This window comes from Gavia stellata, chromosome 16, assembly GCF_030936135.1.
Source record: "Gavia stellata isolate bGavSte3 chromosome 16, bGavSte3.hap2, whole genome shotgun sequence".
Classification (NCBI taxonomy): domain Eukaryota; kingdom Metazoa; phylum Chordata; class Aves; order Gaviiformes; family Gaviidae; genus Gavia; species Gavia stellata.
The window spans coordinates 8,011,261-8,025,000 of NC_082609.1; the positions used below are offsets into that span (position 1 = coordinate 8,011,261).

Consider the following 13,740-nt stretch of genomic DNA (forward strand, 5'->3'; position numbering starts at 1 on the left):
TAAGAAATAGGGGCAAAGGCCTTGCTGTGCTTGGATGGGGTCTGGAGTTGGAGGAGGCAGAGCATGGAGTCACCTCTGAAGTCCTCCATGATGGTGTCTTGGTCTCCCTTCCATTTTCACTTGGATCAAAGGAGCCAAGTGACAGCTAGAGGCCACCTGATTCATATCATCGAATGGTAGGAAAGGACATACAGCTCTTCTACGCACCCCTTTCTTTAAGCAGTAGCATACTTCATGGCATTCCATCTATTTAATAAAATCATCCAGTAATTCTGATTAATGCCTACCCAGAAGAGTTGCTGCTTACCCTTAGATCCAAAGGCTAAGCAGCAATAATCCAGTCATGGTAATCATAACTTACTACTTTGATCTTCAGATAAAAGAGCCTATAGAAGTGTAAAAGTGTTACATCACCGTTATTTGGACAACTTCAAAGCATGTTATATACACTAATGAATTCTCCCAACACAGCCTGATGAGAAGTAATAGGAGGCAAATATGTGAACAGAGGAGTAGAAAGGAAGAGGGGAGAAGATGAGTCCTCATATGGTGAAAGGGAAAAGCAATAAAAATAAGGACCTGTACACTGTGAATAGGTGCAAAGTGTGAAGAGGGGTCCACGAGGGTCCAGCTGCCGGAGTCAAGCACACAGGATGCTCTCCCATAGGAGGAGTTTTCTCTTCTCTCTCATATCTTGAAGCTCTCAATAAGAAGCAAGATCTCAGGCTGCAGAGGGGCAAACAGAGGGAGGGCACAGCTTTTCACCTCAGCAGTGCTTCCAAAGCCTTCAAAAATAAAAAAAAAATAATCACCAAATGGATCTTAGCAGGTGAAATAGGGGCAGCAGAAATACTGAACATGTTTTCCTTCACAGTTTTGGAGTTTTAATGTTAAAAGACAGGCACTCCTGGGCACATAAAGCTCTTCTAAAAAACACTGGCTGGGGAGACCAGGCTCATTTCTCACCACTTCTACAAGGGATACAGTATGCCCTTGTAGAAAAAAAGAAAGGCTCAAAAGTGAAAATAGAGAAAATGTAACTTGTACAGTCTTGGTGAGGGATCACATTTTAAATTAGAAATGAGAGAGAAAAGGAAGGGAATATTTGGGAATATTGCTCAGAGTAAAAATCTTCCAGTGCAGATAATACTCTCCTCCCAGAAAAGGCCTTTCTCTCATCAGACTGGGAAATCTGACAAAAGACAGACAAAAAACCAGAGCAAAAAGAACCAAGGCAAGGCACCCTGGAAGAAGGCTGAACTTGGTTATTGTAACATTGCCCAGAAGTCTCAGAAATGGAGCTCTAAATTGTAAGCACATGTAGATGGCTAAAGAGGCTCTTGGAAGAATGAAGAACTGGTAGCATATAATCCAAAATATATTAAATCTTTGGGGGAAAAAAAAACTTTTTCATTAAACAGGCTTTGAAGAAGAGACTGAGGGAGAGCATATGAAATCTAGCAACACAGCAAAGGACATTAGCACAATAGACCTTTGTTTAAAAAGAAAGATGAGTGCTGTTAAATTTGGGGCCACCTGAGTTTGAGGAAGTTCCTGAGTAATGAATCTCCTGGGGTGCTCCAGTGAGTGTTTCTGACAAAATTTTATGCTTGTCACCTTGTGAGTTTTTCTCAGCAAAGCGAACAAATGTCACCAAAGTGAGAAAAATATGTGAAGAGCCTTTTTTACAGCAAAATTTTTTGCTCAAAGGCATAACGAGACCGTTTTTTTCCCTTGTAGCAAAAGCTGGCAAAACTGCAGAAGAAGGATGACTTTGCCTTTCACCAGAGCTGCTGAGCAGCCTGAAGCAATCATGTGTTTCTCAGCAAACCTCTATCTAAACACTCATCCCTTACATGCCTTAACTCAGTCAGCCCTGAATTGGTCAGGCACTTGGGCTAGATGATCGTTGTAGGTCCCTTCCAACTGAAAATAGTCTAGTCTAGTTTAGTCTAAACTATCCTAGTTTGCAACATGGAGAGGCACACTGTGCCTGTACTTAAGAGGACAAGTGTATGTATTTCTTTGGATCTATCTGTTCTGCCTTTCGACCACACTCTTCCCTCCATCCTAGCCCTTTCTTTACAATGCTTTTTTTTCTGTAGAGCTCTGCAAGAGTTGGGTGTATTATCCTGCACTTTTAGGGATAAGCATCTCATTTCAGCAGCCAGTTCTGACTGCTCAGGGACAGTGGCTCCCTCAAGTGAAGGACATACCTCAGTTCTGCAGTTCTGCCCTGTAGGAGTGTTTTTATACCATGGGTGGTACATGGGTCCTGCTGAAGTTGAGGGGGGCTGGTTGCCCCTGTCTGTCCATGCTTGCTTGGCACCTAGTGCTTCCAACACCATACCTCGTTAGTTGAGCAGGTGAGTTGTCTTGGTTGTGTGTCAGCAGGCTGCATTTTGTGGCCATTGAGGACCAGAGGAGGGCACAACCTGCAGACTGCTATCGAATCCCTAAATTACCCCCTGCATAGCTGGGCCCATTTGATGCTGCCTCTGCCTGCTGGGATTGAGTGTCTCAGGATGGGGAAGGGAGGAAAGTAGCAGCTCAGAGGTAAATTCCACCTGGTGACCAACACTTCAGGCCACCCACCCAGGTGAAATTCATAAATGTGATTCATCCTTTTCTCCCACAGCTGGGAACTGAATTAGGGAGATGAAGTAAGCTACCCTGGATCCCATAAAGTGGCAGGGCTTCCCAAGGAACAAAAAAAAGAGCTCCTGGATGCTAGTCCTCTGGTTAGGCCGTTAGGTACCTCTTGCCTGTCAAAATGCTAAGTGAATGTCTTGAAAACAGCACGTAGCTGCTCCATGTAGTCATGCTTATACTTAGCACTGCAGCATTCCAAGCTCCAATGACTGGAGAACCGCAAGCGGCATGATGCATTTCTGACTAAGCAGGAAAACTCATTTTAGAAAGAGGTTTTGCCCATTAAAGGGAAAAGGAAGAAAAAAGTGCCAACATATTCTGCAAAAGAAGGGATGAAATGGTAGGAGAGGGACCATATACTGCTGTCCAAGGCCATTAGCTTAGGCAGAAAGAAACAGTAAATAAGCTATGACTTATAATTAAAGTCTCACAGATATGCATCCTCCTGTTGAATCTGAGAGATTCTGCATATTTGCAGACAATATGTTCAGTCATTGCTATATTTACACAGCAAATGACCCCAGGCCCCTTCGTAAAAGGACTTCTGCTGGGATTCTGCAATACATATTGCCTCCTTCCAGTGTGTTGGTTTTGGGGGTCGGATGAGCTGGTATAGTTTGCCTGAAAACATGAGAAAGAGCAGATCTCCAGCCCATATACAAAAGTTAAGAAGCTCTCAATTTTTTTCCTGCTTTTTTTTTTGAAACAAGAAATTAGACAAAGAAAAGCAGGAGAGAGACAGCATAGGACTCCCAGTATGTGTGCACCCACAGCTTTCTTACCCTGTCTCACTGCCTAATGTTACCCACAGGGAATCAAAATACGCAGCTGTTATCTCTGTAGAAAAGTTGTGAGGGGAGCCGAAGAAGGAATTTTTACCACTGGGAGAGGTAAATGAGAATGTCAATAAAAAACATTCTTACATCTGTGTTTGTAAGGGCTCTCTTGACACTCCATGTTAAAGCCCAGCACTGCAGTCGGGACTCCAGACTCTGGTAGCATGAGGTAGGATTCAATGAGTAAATGCAAACTAATAATGGCAAGAAAATTAATAATACAGCATGGACAGAGAAACATGCATTATAATCAATCCAATTTCATGACAAACAGTTGGTAGCTCATTCAAAACTATCCGTGGCATAGCAGAGCGTAAGAGGATAAGAGCTTTGCAGCATGTGCATGATGGATGCACCCAGAGCTGTTCCCAGCTCCACAACCCCATGCTAAGTTTGTTCCTCTATCTATGACTATTCACAGACTTTTCAAGCAAATCCGGGGTTCATGTCAGGGTCAGAGATAAAATGGTGAGACCAATCGTGCCAGATGGTCTGTGACACACAGAAAAAGCAAAGCTCATTTACATTGACAGAGTTTAATGTTGAAAGTTTGTTTAAAATAACAGCAAAACTGGAGCTAAATGTTTGCAACTAATCCACTACCAAGTCAACCTTCAGCTAGACCCATGAAATTATCTAGAGGCAATATCAAATTAGCAGAGTAGTGTCGGAGATCAGAGGATCTGTGTGGGTAGAAGACCAAAAGTGGATCTGACCCACAATCAGCAGAACAAGCATATAAGAGCTTTTCTTTCAACAGTTTTGCATAAATTCATTCAGTGACAAATATGTCAGTTGACTAAGTGAGCCTTTATTAGAATTGAATTTAACAGCAAATCTGGGAAATCCTCCCAAAGCAACTATGGCTTTAGAATCCCAGATTTGCGCTTCTAATTAAAACACTGTCAGTTTAGGTGTAATTCTCCATAAGAAATGGATTTGGAGAGGGGGAAGGGAGAAGTGGGAGAGCTGAGCTGTTGCTTGAACATTTTTCCAATGAGGTTTACTTTGTATATTTTCTGATGATCTTGTTAATGTTTTACGCAAAAATGTATGATGCTCTTCTAATAAGATGGCAAAGCAGAGGCAAACTCCTGTCGGCTTTTCCTACCTTCCATAAGGGATAAGATCAAAGAGCAAATTGTTTGAGCAAGGATTGCATTTTGTTTTAAGAAATAAGAGATTATAGCTGCATGATTTTCTTTCTTCTGTGAAGAATCCATCAATTCTAAGGCTAGAACATAAAAAAAAATCACTTCATGGGAACAAAGGGACTTTACAATTCTTTTCTGTTTTCTACTGGCAAAATGCAAGTGCTTTTGCAAGGAAAGGTAAAAAAAAAGTCATCTAAGTGAGAAAATCAGTATTATTAATTTCAGCTTGGTCATCTGCAGTTTTTCCATTAGACAGATATAAAATAGCACATTCCAGAATTATCTTTTATATTATACATGTGGTAGGTAAGGGTTTAATGTATTACAAAAGCTGAAAGAAAATTATTTGTAATGAGAAAGCAGAAACAAAATTGTTTACCATGTTAAAATTATACCTCTTAGCCTTTCAGAAATGAAACATTAAGTAATAGAAAAATGCAAAGCTTGGAGGGACCCAAACCAACCATTTTCGGAATGCTACTTTTAGAGGACATTTGCAGCTGTTATCTTTTCATTCCAATTGAGAATATTAAGGTCTCATTTACAATTTCAGAATTTTTCATGGCGCTGAAATTCTGGTTCCCAGCCAGTTCTAGTTTTAAGTAGATTGTGCATCGTGGATAATGAAGGCAGAGTATTTACTACTCTACTCCTGTAAAGGTAATGTTGGAAAGGAGTGCCCCATTCTTGCTGCTGCTCCATGGTGTCAGGCAGGACCCCAAGTCAGGGAGAGGATGGGGCGGGTGATTTTAGCCAGCACAGGCAGGGCTAGAAGAAGAAATGAAGAGATCTTAATTTGGATTGTGTAAGAAAGAAGAGTGTAGGTGCAGAAGGAATAATATAAGTTGAAAAATGTACAATCTAGTCTACCTAGCTATTTCACCCCTTTCCACATCCCAGAATTAGCCATTCATTAAAGCCTCTTTCACTGTGATCCTTGCGTATTTTCTTCTGATCTTTTCTAGATCCTGCTATTTGCAAGTATTACTATGATAACAAACGTGAATAAATCCAGAGGTCAAACAGGCAAATCCAAACATCCGAACCTTAGCATATCTTTAAAGTACTAACCAGCGTGCTCCATCTTACCTTAGCTCTGCAGAGGACTGAGTCACTAACTCGTTTCCACATAGCAGAGAGCTGATTGCCTTCATGTTATGCTTGGACGGGTATGGGGACATGTAAATGCGCAATGCAAGAGGATTTAAACCCCATACTGCACATTAGTGAAGAGAAATGAACTTTGCTAGGGCTCGAGCTGCAGAACATTTGTTAGTCAAGTGGAAGGTCATTTTCTGTTATCGACTGTGGAGTGAGATTTTCAAAACCTCAAGGTGACTTAAAAGTACAAGGTATATCTACTCCCCCATGACTGCTTTTACTAGAGAGAAACATAACTCTAAGTCCCACTGGCTTTCGATTAGGCTTTTAGTTCCCAAGTATTTGAAGTCACTTCTAGAAATGAGACATTATCTCCTAAATTACAAAGGCACTTTTGCAAATGTGTCCCACGATGGTAGCACTGCAGCTCTCCCACTTGGTCTACAGAAGTAACAGAACAAGATTGTAATGGATATTGTCTTTCCAACCGCTTGCTTCCAGTAAGCAGTAACAAGCATTGGCTCAAACTCTAAATAGGCAATATGGTTATCCGGAGAAATCCAACTTGTCCTGTTTAACCTGTGTTCGCTGCTGTTGAGCCATAGGGATGTCACATGGGATCGCATCTGCTTGTGTGATGTTTCATTATCACTATTATTATATTTTTTATTGTATTGCACTAGCCTCCAAGAGCCTTCATCACTGGCCAGTGCTCCCTTGTGTTAGATGCTGCACAACCACGGAGCGAAAGGATGATGTCTTGTAGAGCCCGTATGCTGAGTGTTTTCTCTGCTGTGTGTTTACAACAGTTTAGATTCACAGCTGCTAGCTCCAAGTCAATCTAGCAATGAGGGCAAACATCTCCCATTAGCTGTGCCTGCAACAAAACATCATACACATGAAGCCCTAGCCATGCTGGCAGTCATAGCAAGCTATTTATCTACTCTTCTTTCCTCCGCTGCCTATGAGAGCGAGCACTCACCTCCTCATTGCGTCTCATGTAACGAGAAGAAATGACCAGCACCAGCAGCAGAGACAGCCCAGAGGAGACTGGTGCATGATATGCATCCCGTCCCACCTGGCTCCCATGGGAAAGGAGCTACAGCCCCCTCTCCCTCTTTCCCCAGCCCTCCTTATTACCTCCCGGTCTCAATACCCCATAGTTACTTTTTCTTGCTGTCAATGCCGGGTGCGGAGCTGGGAAGCATAAGCCATCTGCAGCTGACAGCGGGCAGCCCCCATGGGATAAGCCAGTAATGAATATCACCAGGATGTTGAGGGTCTAGAGGCAGGAATCCGGCTGACTGCTGCTGAAGGGATTGAAACAAGTCACAGAAATATCCCAGCTTCGTCAGGAAGGAAAGGCTGTATAATTTGCAGCTGGAGATGAATGTGATTATTTGCCATGCAAATGGATTTTGCCAGCTCAAAGTGGCCTTCATCAGCAGAGATTGTTTTATTTGACATTATTCGGTTACTTTTGTTTAATGCCTCTGTGCCTTTTCTAAGCACTTCCTTCCCTGAGCACGCATCATCCAGACTAATTAAAGACAGGTATTTTTTCCCTCTCCCCATCAATCTGAAGACATGTGAGCTGAATCCATAGCTGCCTCACTCCCTGATCTCTCTCTAAATATGAAACAAAAGGCAAAGCCGTTTGCGCTGACAGTCCTGCAGACTGAGTATTCTCCACAGATGGGAAGCACGATGGTCACATTTATCTCGCCTAACTTTAGCTACTTAAAAATCAGCTGTTTAGTCCAACCTAGTCATCCCAGTTCCTTCAAAATTCGATAGAGAGGGAGGTCTGCAGAGGAACCTCCTCCCAACATGGGATAGATAGGATGAACCATCCCTCGAGGTCCCTATTCATCTCTAGAGCTTGTTTGGTGAGTGTGTCTCTTACAGAGTTAAAGATAGGGTAGAAGAACAGTGCCCGTCTGCCTGCCTTTCCCACAGCATCCAGCACTCCCACAGCAAACCTCTGATCCCCCTCTCTGGCTGGCAGTGATGGGGAGGCATAAAAAGAAAGTAATCTGGGATGAGGAACCGTCGGTCTGCTTAGCCATGTTGCCGCAGTTGCCAACGAAGGAGGAAGTTTGCGTGAGACACCGAGCGGCAGGGTAACCAGCATATAGCTTATGGGTAGAAACTATGCCTGAAAAAATCTTCTTTGTCATACCTTTCCTGCTTTTTAAGATGTGAATGATTAAGAAAAGAATTTGTGAACACCCTACAGTATCACCTTGGAGATGGGTCCTGTAGACTTCCCTGAAAGACCTTGAAAGGTGGATCCTTCAAAGTCATTCACAGAGCTTGGGTTTGTGGTGAGATGGACTTTGCTGCCTGGTTTTGGAAAAGCCCACAGAAGAAGAAACCAGAGGGGAGGGCAGAGGCTCTGCTCTGAAATTTGGCCTCTGTGCAGAGGAAAGCCCAACCCATCTCTAACCATAGAAATCCTTTTAGTCACATCTGTAAAATACACCGCTTGTCCTTTCTGTCGCTGTAATCCCTTGCAGTCATGTTTCCTGCAGTTCCTCTCTGCACTGTGATCATTCTCCAGGAGTGCGGGGCTGACAGCACATGTGGTGGGATGGGTCTTATTTCCAGGTATTAAAACACATGCTCTCCTCTCTGCCCCATGTGCTGCATGTGTGGGAGCTCAGTCGTTGTGCCTGCTTTCTGCTGGGAAGTGATCTCAAAGAGTTTTGACTAAAGAGATTTCAGGGTGGGTTGATCTAAATGGCGAGATGACATGATGCCTGCGGGAGCAGCTCCCCACACATCAGCAGCGTTTAAAAGCAGACTGGACAAACTGGAAGGGTGTAACCTAGATAAGTCATACGGCTGGTGGGCTATGCGGGTTTAGTCTCTTTTCAGCTAATTTCGGTGATTAGCAGGGTGTGCTTTTTCCCCTCAATGGAGCGGTGGAGTGTGCAAGTTTGTTTGTCAAGTCGTGTTAAACCACAGTAAACCACAGCAGCTGGACACAAAGCTTCATGCAGACCCGGACGTGGCATGGCACACATTGTCATGAGCTGGTCCAGTGCCCTTAGCTGGACTGGGATATCTCTGTTGCCGTCTGATAAACCATATTTCTGTGGAGTGACTCAGGTCAGCAGAAAGGCAACGCTGAGATATGGTCCCCCATGGAAAAATAGTGTTTCTCACAGGCAGGTCCTCCCTAGTCAGACTGTCTGGCTTCATAAAATAGCATTGTTAAGTTATCTTCTGTCTGGGACAGTGCTCTGCATCTAGAGAAGGAGCATATAAATAATTTAGAGAGAATGCATGATTACTGACATCACTCTAAAATTATCTTCCACTCTTAAAAATTATTTGAAAATATTTTAATATAAATTAATGCCTGCTTGACTTATTTGCCTCTATAACTATCCAACGGTTACAGATAATTGGCTATTTGATTGCAGCAAGTGCAGAATACCTAGATTTTAAGGTATTATTATGAACATCTTGTCTAACCATCTGCTGAATACAAAACAGAATGTCAGGAGGCAAATTATTCATTAAAGCCGTAGCTCCTCTCTGAGCTTCAATATGTCTTGTAGAAAAACACAGACTTTTGATTTTTAAAAGTCAGGTGATGGAGGAGCTGACCTAGTGATCCCAGCTGGTCTGTATATCTGGTCTGGCTCCATGCTGGTGCTCTGTCCCACTGCGGACACATGCCACAACACAGACTTCACCAGAGCTGCTGTTTGGGTGGGCATTGCCCTGCCCAGCTTAAACCTTCCTTCTAGTTGTCTCCATGTCTTACTATTAATATTATTATATAGTCTGAAAGGAATTGAAAATCAAAGCAAATTCAATCAGTTTATTGCTGATTTTTTTCACTGTGAATTTTTTATCCCCCCTCTAATTACATTGACACCTTGAAAAGTAGATTGAGAATGGAGACAGACCTTTGGCTTCCCTGGAAGTAGCTGGAGAACGTGACTTTGGGGTAGACGCCCAGGTAAAGGATGGGCCCGCAAGAGCAAGCTGCACCTTTTGGACCTTCACAGCCCTCCTGTCTGACTCTCCTCTCTGTGTCCAGGTCTCTCTCCGGCCGCATAGTCGGTGGCGTCTGGTGGTTCTTCACCTTGATCATCATATCCTCCTACACAGCTAACCTGGCTGCCTTCCTCACCGTGGAAAGGATGGTGTCTCCCATTGAGAGTGCAGAAGACTTAGCCAAGCAGACAGAAATCGCCTATGGGACCCTGGAAGCTGGTTCCACTAAAGAATTTTTCAGGGTAAAAGGGAAACATTAATGCAAACGTTTTGATTAGCCCCCTGTTTGACAAGTCCTCCAGGCCCGTCCTGTCTCATCCTCAGTGCAGGTCTGATTTTTTTCTCTTGCTTCCCCTTACCATGTTAGGACCTGCTGAGCTTGTCCTTCGAACAGCAAAAATCCAGTTTTTCCTGTGCTGCTCAGAAGGCTGGCTGTGCCTCCAGTACATGTGATATTCTGCAATTCCAAACACAAATATGGAATATCCATGTGCTTCCCCACATTACCAAATTGCTACTCTGAGCAGCTCCAAAAGAAACCATCTTCTGATTTCCAGCTTGGTTTGCCTTTGGTTTGAGCCACAAAATCAATTGCTGGACACAAATATGTAGCAGAAATCAGGGGTTGATCTGGGCCCTGATGCAGAAATGGCAGGAGGTTCATTATCATCCCGTCACCCCTTTTGCCTTCCTTGGCCCACCCGATGTGTGGGTATGTGTTCAGTCCAAGCTGGAAATCTCAGCTGGCACCCAAACCTCTGTTAATGCTTCTGTTGGGTTTCTGCTGTCCTGTGCAGCGATCCAAAATAGCAGTGTTTGAGAAGATGTGGACATACATGAAGTCAGCCGAACCCTCCGTTTTTGTGAGGACGACGGAAGAGGGGATGATCCGCGTGAGGAAGTCGAAAGGGAAGTATGCCTACCTCTTGGAGTCCACCATGAATGAGTACATCGAGCAGCGGAAGCCCTGTGACACCATGAAGGTGGGAGGTAACTTGGACTCCAAAGGCTATGGCATTGCAACACCGAAGGGATCTGCACTGAGGTAAGTAGCTTGGATTTGCTTTCTTTTGCCAAGCCACCCAGCAAATCAATGTATGCACACAGTTCAATCTCCATTGCCATGTTAATCACAAAAGCTTGGGGTATGGAGGTGGAGGAGGTAGAGGGAAAGGGATATGAAAACTCAGTGTGATATGCAGGGAAGTAAAATGCCCTTGGAGCAGCAATGGGAGCATCTAATTATTCAAGCCCTGCACTTGGAAACTGGATCTTGGCTGATCCACTTGCTATGAATGTGTCTGCTGTATTAGGTGATGGCAGGGGGGCTGCTGTGGTGTAACCATTGGTTTCACAGAGCTTTATCCGGAAGGGATGCTCATCCTGTGCCATGTGAACTGCACAGCTTTGCAGAGTGTGGGATTACCCTGGCTTGGATCCATGCTTGCAGAGGGAGTTCTCTTGGGGAAAGCATTTTGGTGTTTCCTAAAATGAAATGTTATTTGGGAGAGGTGGGAAGGCAGTTTTGAAAAAGCCCTGCAAAAGGTGTGCATTTTCATTCACTGAGTCAATTCAGATCCTGGCATGTGCCAAATTTATGGCAAGTCCGAAGGGGAACATACCCTGCATTTCTGAGCCGAGACCTGCAGCTGTCACATGCCTTTGCCTAGTGTCATACAAAATATCTTCACAGACCTTCCTTTAAAAAGGAGAACCCTTAAAAAGTACAGACCCAGATCTGAGTTAGTAGCAGAGCTCAGGCCCTGCACACAGCCATACTGCTGGACACGTGCTGGGCCCCTGCAAAGTGCATCACACAAACTGACCTGCTCAGAGCAGCATTACCACAATCTGCAAACTGGGATGGTGATCAGAGTCATGCCATAGGTGCCGTTCCTTTTGGTAGCAGCCATGCAAGTTCCTCATGTTACAATCATGAGGAATATGAGTTGTAAGGTTTTAGTGGGACTAAGTCCTCAGAAGCCATAGCTTTAAGTAATCCGGTCAATGGTCCAACTCATTTAGTTATTTAATAAACATATTTTGATAAAAATATTTTGACCAAAACTGTATGTGTGGCCTTATACTTGCTTGTTAACATAACCCAATGCAGAGACATTTAATCCATAGTCTCTGGATTACTAGAAACCATCTGAGCATTTGCTGATGCATTTGTCTGGTCACACAGCTCCCAAGCCAAAGGCAGCCCAAAGAATCGAAGATGTATCAACTGGTAGTGGATGAGGCCCAAGGATTTTGATTACTACATTTATTAAGTCAGCTCAAATTGGATTCAGCACTTCCTGTATCAGCAATTGCTGGAGGTACCTTTAGAGATGCTCATGAATGCAGTGCAGGTGGTCCAGAAGGCAATTCTTGCATCCAGTGTGGTTCAGGCTCTGAAATGACTTGGGACCCTCCAAATGAAGATGGATATATTCTCACAGCTTTGAGATGTTTTTTGTTGCATTCTCTCCAGTGTTTGTTTTCTGTCTTGCAAATACAGAAATTAGGATACAGGGTTAATTCTATTTATTTATTTATTTAAACATCAATCTTGTATCCTAATTTTGATGATATAAAAACAAACAAACAAGAACATCCTACCTGTCTTGTAATTGTTGGCATGTGAAGGAGCCATTTATCATACTTCTAAGAAAAATAAACAACAAAAAAGAAAATTGCATCAATCATTTCAATTTTGTAGCTCCAAACATCCCTCTGCTAGGCATGATTCCAAAAATTCCTAGTATTTCTTTCTGTTTCCTCTTTTTCATCCCTGCTGCATGTAGAACAAATTTCTTATGGGCCTAATGGCAAAGGAGGAATGCTTGATTTTCCATCCGCTGGTGTTTCTTCGGAACAGTTGTCAGTTTTTGTCCCATTATGTTTGTTTTGTTCCTGTTGTTTTAATTGTTTAAATCTAGTATTTCCCTATAGTCATCACGTAGTGTCTGTTTTCCCTTTGGGGTCCTGCATGTGAGAGGTTGCCCTGAACAAGGTGACATTCATGAGGCATCTGTATAGCATGGTCAGCCTGTCTCTTATTCAGGCTTCATCTTCACTCACTCCCACCCACAGAGTAAAAGCTCTGAGCCAGGTTTGGAGGTACATGTGAGCCAGACCTATCTTAGATCAGGTGTGTTTTAGAAGCTAGACTGCATTTTGATTTTTGCTGCGACCTGTCCCTTTTGCAGCTAGACCGGTTTTCCTGCACTTAGGATAGCTGATTAGGAAAGGATCCTAGAGAGATGCTAAATAAGAGTTCACCATTTTTTTTCTTGCTTCTACATGGTAACACAATGCCAGGATATTGCCACAGATGAAGGAAATCAAGGTTGAAAATCCAGAAATAATTCTATGTGTTGTAGCAGGTGCAAACATCCCTCCCAGGCAATCAGTTAGGTCTCTTGGGCTGCTAAAAGAGCTTGCTTCTTCCTCCTAGGTCAATCTGGCTTTGCATATCTTTTGGCCTCCAGATGTTAAAATTCAGTTGCATTTAGGCATGGCTGAGAAGGGCAATGATGGGAAGGCAGAAATTACACCTTTCAACACCAGCTAGTTCAAGGTGTGACCCTGTCTGGCATGAAATAGCCATGCAGCTGCAAAACCCATCCATTTACCTGGCAGGAGCTCTCCTCCACTGTTGGACAAGTGATCAAAAAGAGGGCAAAAAGCCAAATTATCCAAAACAGAGGAAACAAAAACCAAGAAATCCCACGTGATTCTGGACTCAAGGAATAGGGAGGGTTTTGAGATGGAGATCTGGGAGGGCAAGTTCTTCAGAGCAGTCAGCCTGACAGCAAAGTTCCCTAAAATACAGATCGGTTTTCCTAGGGTCTGTGAATAAACACAAAATGTTCCCTGTTAAACACCTACCTCCTTTCAGGACCCCAGACCTCTCAGTCTTTCACCAAATTACTCTCAAGATGAAGTACAGCTTGTTCTGTTCGCTCCCCATGAGCTGAAGAGAGAGACAATTA

The 13,740-nt window shown here is 43.4% G+C and overlaps 1 protein-coding gene across 5 annotated transcripts in view; it reads left to right on the forward strand.

The window, feature by feature from the left end:
* The window catches only part of GRIA1 (glutamate ionotropic receptor AMPA type subunit 1), a 126,632-nt gene that overhangs the window by 99,887 nt on the left and 13,005 nt on the right, over window positions 1-13,740 (forward strand). For all 5 annotated transcript variants that reach the window (XM_059825310.1, XM_059825306.1, XM_059825307.1 and 2 more), the window contains 2 exons: window positions 9,801-9,999; window positions 10,555-10,802. In XM_059825310.1, the coding sequence (XP_059681293.1) occupies window positions 9,801-9,999; window positions 10,555-10,802 (447 nt within the window). The remainder of the gene's footprint in view (window positions 1-9,800; window positions 10,000-10,554; window positions 10,803-13,740) is intronic.